Here is a 7714-nt window from a genome sequence, read left to right as displayed (position 1 = left end):
GATTGCAGACATGAAAACTCAGCTAGGACCGTTATCATTGTTGGTGTGCATTTAAATCCCCCAATTACTGTCAATATGAAATGCAGTAATGGGTGTGTTACTGTCAACACCCATTTTTCAGTCACCAGCTAAAACGAGTTCTCTCTGTCTCACACAAATTTTGAGTTTTACCTTTGAACATAATTTCTTCTCTTACATATAATGTCATATGTTTAATGTTTTGCTCTCTCTATCTCTCTCCCTCCACCCTTTCTTCTCTCTTTGTCTCTTCCTCTCTCTCTTTCTTTCTTTCTTTCGCCTCAACCTCTGTCTTCAGCTCCAGAGTCAACAATAGAACAGCTCCACAATCTGAAAGTCTGCACCCCAGCTGTTTATCCGACTTTGACGCCTAACACAGTCAGTGTCCCAGCCCAAGGCCCAGCGGTCTTGACTCCCTCATCCTCCCCAGGCCTCGTGGATATCCCTGATGAGGCCGCGGCCCCGCCAGCTTCTCTCTCTTCCCTCTCCTCCCTCTCCTCATTTTCTTTACTCTCTCCACTCTCCTCCTCCTCTTCTTCCTCCTTATCTTCCCTCTCCTCCATCTCCTGCGCCGCCACGTCCGTAAAACCTTGGCCTCTGAGCTGCGACGATAAGGCTCCTCTCTCTTCAATGGAGTTGGGTTGCAGCGGTAGCAGTGGCTGTGGAGGTGGCAGTTGTATCGGCTGCAGTGAGGGGAGAGGTGACTGTCTGAGTTCTCACACCGAAGGTTCTACGGAGCCTGAATGTTGTGAGTCCGTCCTAGGCCTCACTCAGGAGTTCCAACCTTGCCCAGCCTCAACCATTCAGTGCCTCAGCTCATCCTCCAGCCAATCGGGGGAGCCGGTCCTGTCGGATCAGCTCCTCAGTGGCTCCGCCCACGTGGTGGTGGGGGCGGGAGCTGCGCCGGCTTTATCATCCGCCGAGGAGCAAGCGGCAGAGCGGGCGATGCGAGAGGGGAGCGAGTCGGATGGGGACCCGGCGGTGGCGGCGCACAGCATCTACGAAGGCCTGGGCGAGGAGGAGACGCAGGACTGGAGCTGCCTGGAGTCCCTCATCAGCGAGAGCCGCATGGAGCTGCTGGACCTCTGCTCCCGCAGCGAGCTGGCTGTCAACCTCTTCTGCGAGGAGGACGTGGAGAACTACATGTTCCAGGAGGAGGACACCACCCTGGCTGGGGATGTCTGCTCGCTCAAGATCCGATACGAGTCCTTCCCAGACGGAGTCGAGGAGGAGCGCGGCAGCGACGGCGACGCCTTGGTTCAGCAGGAGGCACAACACCTCGGCTTCTTCCCAGCATGCACCAGGCGAGAGACGTCGAGTGAGAAGCCGGAATCGTGGGATATGGACAAAGGTGATGCCCTCTCGACGACCCCCATCATCAGCCCTGCCAGCCAGTCGCTATTCGACTTCAGCAGCTCGCCCGGGGAGTCTGCGGAGTTTAGCGACGACGACAGCTCCTGCACGGGGTCGTCCCCCGACTCTTGGCTCGCACGGCGGGAGCACGGCAATCTGTCTCGCGAGAACTCCAGCTCCTCCAGCCAGCTGAGTTACCGGCTCCGTGCGAAGAGGAAGGTGGCCTTCCGCGAGGACTACCTCTACGACGTGGACTCCATCGAGAGCGAGAGGAACGCGGAGAACCACGCGGAGAAGAAGCCGAAGCCGAAAATCGGGGGGAAAAAAAGGGAAAAAGATGACGACTGGTGCCCTAAAAAGAGACGGAAGTCCCACCGGAAGGATCCACCGGTCGTCATTAAGTACATCATCATCAACCGTTTCAAAGGAGTCAAACATATGACGGTGAAACTGGGAAGAGTGGACGCATCGACCACCCCTGTTAGTTTGAGTGAGGACTCCCTGACCCAGTATGAGAAGCTGGCCCCTCTGAAGGCCTTTTGGCAGAGCCAAGAGGAGGAGCAGCTGGCGCTAGGCAACAACGTGAAACACCTCAATGGCCGCAGATTGTCACCCAGCTCCGGTCTGAAAAAACGTAGATACAGGATTGCCAACCGGCTGAGGATCCAACGGATTCATGCGGTGGAAAAAAAAACCACTGCGGGCAGCAGACAGGAAGTGACATCATTCCAGAAGAACACAACTGAACCGGAGAAATTGGGAGACAGAATGCCTGTGAGTGATGAGGTGGCGTTAGGAAATGTCACGTTGGATTGCCCCGTGGGTCCGGGGCCAAGGAGAAGGGCAGCAAGACAAGAGAGTGAAGAGAGTTGCAAGGACAACAAACCTGTACGGGTGAGGAAATTCAAAAGTGAGGCTCGTCTAAGGGCTAAGAAGCTAGCCGACGCACAGGCCCAGGCCCAGGCCCAGGCACAGGCTAACCCGTTAGCCAAGGTAGTCAGTGTCTGTGGTACCCCAGGTGAGTTACGCACAAGAAACCCCCAAGACTCAAAAGTGAGCACCAGCAGCAACGCACCAGACAAATGCACTTTGACCTTGAACTCCCAGGGGGGCACTGCTTCTGCCAACGTGCCCCCTCTCCTAGGAGGCTATCTTCAGACCTTGCTGGAGGCATCTGATTCGTCAAACAATGCTTGCACGTCCTATTTTCCGTTGCCACAGCAGCAACAGTCCCAGCCGTTCCTTCTTGGGGTACCTTTTCAACCCCCCCAGAGTTGCGTTCTCTCACCCCCTTCTGAGTCGGAGCTTCCGCAGTCCCCCAATGCCCATGGCGGTTACCCCGCAGAGAATCAGCACGCCCACGGTTACGCAAGTGACACTGCACATCACGCCGCAGACACTAACTACCCCGAGACGTGGCCGTCTCAGCCTGGGGAGGCAGACCAACTTCCTTTCCCCTCTCAATCTCCCATGCTGCACTCTGGCTTTCTCAAGCAGCAGACCCTGCTGACTGACCATCCTCTGTCGTCAGTCGGAGACAACAGAGCTGTGTCCAGCGAGGACTCACTGCAACCTGAGCAGCACCAGCTTCTGGACCTGGAGTATAGCAGTACTCAAGGGGACGGTGGTGCCGGGCGGCTGGACCTGGAGTATAGCAGAACTCAAGGGGACGGTGGTGTTGGGCGGCTTGTCAGTTTCGACTCCCTTGGCTCGCTCTCTGTTGCCTCCAGCAACTACAGCTCCCTGAGCCTGCATGAGGGAGAAGGCGAGGGGGAAGAGGGCGAGATGAATGACAACTTCCTGTCCCACTGCAGCCCGCAGCTTGTGCTGCAGCAGAGCCTGGAGGAAGTGACTCCGCTGCGCGAGTCAACAGACCTTCTCGACATCTCCAACTTTACACCGGACAAGTTCCGTCACGCCTCTCTGTCCGAGATGTCTCCTCCTGAGACTCCGAACCCTTCCCCTCATCTGATTGGGCAAGGCGCAGGCTTCACCCCTGAGCCTGGAGCCAATGAGCTGCAGTGGGACTGTGGAGTGGTGAGCTCCGAGCTTGAGGACGTGAACGGATCATCGAGACACACTCACCTGCTTCAGATACATTCCTTTGGTCCCGACGAGGAAAATGAGGACGAGAGCCACAATCACGGCAAGGATGAGGAGGGTTTGAAAGGTCAGAAAGGGCCGAAACGGAAAGGTGCCAAGTGGGGACCTAAAAAGACTAAAAACCCCAAAGCTGCCAAAGGCGAGCAGAGTAAGTCCCCCAGGCAGGAGTCGAAATCTGCTCGAAAGATCAAAGCCATACTGGAGGGAAAGGCAGGCAAAGAAATTGGGGGTTCCCAGTGCGGGACAGACTCTCCTTCAGTCGCCATGTTAGGCCTCACAGGGGAGTGGCCTGGTGTTGGAGGCTTGTCCGACGACGACCAGCAGGAGTTCAAGGAGCCGTCCAACATCCTGTCCAACATCGTGTCCGGCATGGCGGAGGTTCAGCGCTTCATGCGGGCGTCGGTTGAGCCGCTGTGGGGGCCATGCCCACCCCCAGGGGAACAGTCACTCCAGAGCCAGACGCTGAAGATCCTGGGAGGGCCAATGGAAGCCGGGAAGAAGCGGGGTAGCGCCAGTGCAGCGGGGAGAGGGAAGAAGGGGGGGGGAGGACGCGGGGCAAAAAACCCGCCCAAACTTATCCCGGCAGACTTCTTCCCGGCGCTCGGTTTGGACTGCTTCCCGGTCCCGCACCGTCCCGCCCACAAAAAGATGTACCGTCACAAGAGCAGTGCCAAATTTGCGCGTGAGGAGCTGGCTCTCAACAAAGGGACCACAAAGGATTCAGCACTGAACGCAACACTTGAGAAACAGAGGTAACACTCAGTCCCCGGCCTCAGTTGATTGGTTGATTGCCCCTGTTCTTTTCCCCCCTCTTATGTACACACTACCCTTCTGAACCTTTTTTTGAGCACTCCAGCATCCCAGAGGAAACTGCATGATGTAAACCTTACCCCACCAACCCAACCCTGCCACAACCTAGCATACAGACGAGCTAGGCTAACCTGCATGACACAAAACACGTTTGTCACAAAGACTACAGACTCCTGTTCACCTTTCCTGGATCTGAACCACATGGCTGCATTTTGTTAGGACATTGCTGCTTCTGTATTTTTATGATATGGTTTCAAGGTATATTATGAGTTCATTTTGTTTATTTTTATATCTTTGTATGAACGGAAAATGCCTTGGTAAAGAGTGCATTTGTGTGATGGTTAATGTTTTTTTTTTTTTTTCTTCTGTTACAGCTCTCAGTCTTTGTGTGTTCAGTGGATCTACATCAATGCTTTAAAAAAAAAAAAAAAAAAAAAAACATTCCATCTGTTTGCCAAATCAGCAAGTGTTTGCCTTCAGTTTCTCAAAAGTCAGGGAATCTGAGTGGTTTCCTGTGCTACGAGATATTTCCCAAGATTCCCTCTTTATCGTGCCAACAGTGAACCTGTTTGGGTTTCTGCAGGGAGTAAGACGTCTTGTCAGGAGATTTTCCGGCCTGTTGACTAAAATCAGCCTGTTAATGCTGGTATTTGTACAGTTTTTAATGTGGCATTATTTATCTTTTTTCCCAGTCCAGTTAACAGGGTCCACTGGTGATGTTTGATGAACAGATCTGGCAAGTTCTAGCATAGAGAATGTGTCCTGTGTTTGTGTGTGTGTGTGTGTGTATGGATGGATGGATGGGTGTGTGCACGTGTGTGTGAATTTGTTGATTTGTTTATTATTTATTTCTATCTTTAAAGAATGATTTATTGATGTTGTATAGAAACGTATGCACTATTTACTAATTACTGACTATGAAAATTCTGTTTCAAATATTGTGCCAAACAGTGAACAACTCACTTCAGACATTTTAATCTACATACATTTGCTGCAGTCTTTAACTTTGTTTTTTGTTTGTTTGTTGATCGGATCGTTTGTTTTGAAGGGCAGAGGAATTTCAAGGGTGCATGTTTTGGTACACAGTCTGTCTCTATGGCACCAGCAGTCTACAACAGTCAACCAATGAGGAGAGCCAAATAGATTGAGCACATGGTACTAATTACTGGCTTATACGAAGAAAGGAACCAGACACTGGTGTCACACATACAGTACTGTGATGTAGTCTTTCAAGTGGTGAAAAAAAACCTCTTTCTAAACCATACATTGCCAATTCCTCACAGTTTTTTTATGACGAAGGTTTTTTTTTTCTCCTTTTTTTTTTAGGAGCAAGTATACATATCAGGGTTTGTTGCAAGAGAATCTGTTTGTTGTTGCGAAAAGAGCCTTTGTTCGGTGATGCATTACTGTTAATGTAGGGTGAATTACATGCCGATTTTGAGGCATAACTTGCATACTTACATATGTTTTCTCTTTTATATGCTTTGTTTACTGTGTCTCTGATGCATGTTTCAGCTTATATCAGACAACAGTCTGCTATCCTGGGGGGTCCAAGTGGGGCCCAGTTCTCAGCAGCGTTTGAGAAGTCCACCTGATGATTTTTCTAACTGTAACTTTTTGAATGTACGTTTTTTTCTTTCTCCCATGAGTCAAAGTATGAATTCAGTTTTTCATCTGGACTTTCGCCTTTGGATGGTGCTGGTAGAATAGACACAAACTGGAACTTTGAAAAAAAAAAAAAAGATATATGATTAGAAAAAAAGAATCTGTGGAAAAAAACTGAATTCTTATTGTGCCCATAATTATGAATGTATGATATACTGTTATGTTTGATGTACTGCCATGATTTTAAACATTGATTAGAAAATACTCCTTGCCTTTTGTTTCAAGTAAAAGAACTTTATTAACATAGTCTTGAGTTGTTGCCACAATGATTCTCAATGAACTCTTGACATTAAAAGACTTGTATATTTTTCCGTGTGCCAATTTGTAACATATTTTCTAAGTGTATATTTTTCTTAGAAAGTGCTGTGAAGTCTCTTGCTGTGGCTAAGCGTCCTGCCTTTTCATGCTGTGAAAAGGATATCAAATGCCAAGATTATGGTTTCAAAAACCAAAACAATTACAAAAAGACAGAATCGTGGAAGAGTGGAATTATGACCCTTGAGATAAAGCTGTGAAACTTTGTTGAGAATTTTGTAACTGGACCAATTTTGTCGTTAGAGTGTTGTGCTATAGTGTAAAATATTGTTGGAAACAGTCAGAAAAAAATATTGACAATTTGTGATTTCATTGCTGTTTTATAGATTTTCATGTAAATTATTCTAGTATTACTTTTTTGTTGTAACTGGTACAAAAGTTTCCATATTTGTGATCAAGCCTGTATGGTGAAAACTGTAATATTGGTAACTTGATAAGTTTTGTAATCATGTTTATGGGATAAATATACAATAAAAAGAGCTTTTGATCACTGTTTACAGCGGTATCCTGTCTTTCACCAGACTTCCTACACATAGAAATGCATTTTGATATGTTCTTCATGTGGGAGTGAATGCGTGAGGGTGGTGATTCTGCACTCATTTGGCATTTAATTTAGGCTTTTATGGCTTAAATTAACGAATATTGTAGATGTGATATGAACGAATAAGAGTGCGTGTATGTATGGACATTTCATAGAAGTGAACCGTGCTACCAAAAGAATGTCAGTGCTTATGATGATATTAGCCTACAGTAAACGGTGAAGCTGAGAATAGAATGGGAAGCAAGATGTTGACTTGTGTCGGCACCAGTGACCCCTGGTGTTTGGTTAAGGGACCAAACCATGGGGTGGAGATATACCGTGTGGCATAGCGGTCCACTGCCCGCTTCATGGTTCACTGTGGAAGTTTGTGTCTGTCTGGTAAAAACCTCAATTTGTATAACAGATGTGGCTCTTACTTGCAGACTAAAATCCGCAAAAACGTATGGTAAGTAAACGTTGGTAAACGGCTAAATTGTAAGGAAAGGAGGTTCCATTCATTATCTTGTTAATTGAAAGCTAATGTGAGTTGAAAATATGACATGCCACCGGCAAATTGTTGACATTATTTAACATAAGAGTAGTTTATAATAGGTTATCTAGTTTGCCTATTAAGCATCATCTGAGACTATTTAGCACGTGCTTATTATTGACAGTCAATGGGAAAGCATAACGTCACAATCATAATAGGAAACAAAAAAAATGTCTTACCTGACAAAAACAAAAACATAATTTATGTTTTGGCCAAATAAAAAAAAGAGACATTTGTACGGTCGATTCCAAAGGCGCTTTCATGCCACAAACAGTAGCCTAATCATCCTATTGTCAACAATAAAAATGATAGGCGTGGTGTGAAGCGAAAAGGTGGGTTGTGCTTTGACGCATCTTTTGGCCTGATGTTTTGTGGATGAA

At 47.9% G+C, this 7714-nt stretch overlaps 1 protein-coding gene across 1 annotated transcript; it reads left to right on the top strand.

Annotated features, from left to right (window-relative positions):
* Positions 1-648: 648 nt before the first annotated feature.
* On the top strand, positions 649-4230 carry nexmifa (neurite extension and migration factor a; the record flags this gene model as incomplete). Its single annotated transcript, XM_080846892.1, has 1 exon — positions 649-4230. The coding sequence occupies one exon, from the start codon at positions 649-651 to the stop codon at positions 4228-4230; it is 3582 nt and encodes a 1193-aa protein (XP_080703018.1).
* Positions 4231-7714: the final 3484 nt, after the last annotated feature.

The sequence above is a fragment of the Sprattus sprattus genome (assembly GCF_963457725.1).
Source record: "Sprattus sprattus genome assembly, chromosome: 1".
NCBI classification, from domain to species: Eukaryota; Metazoa; Chordata; class Actinopteri; order Clupeiformes; family Clupeidae; genus Sprattus; species Sprattus sprattus.
This window is presented reverse-complemented; position numbering and strand designations above follow the sequence as displayed.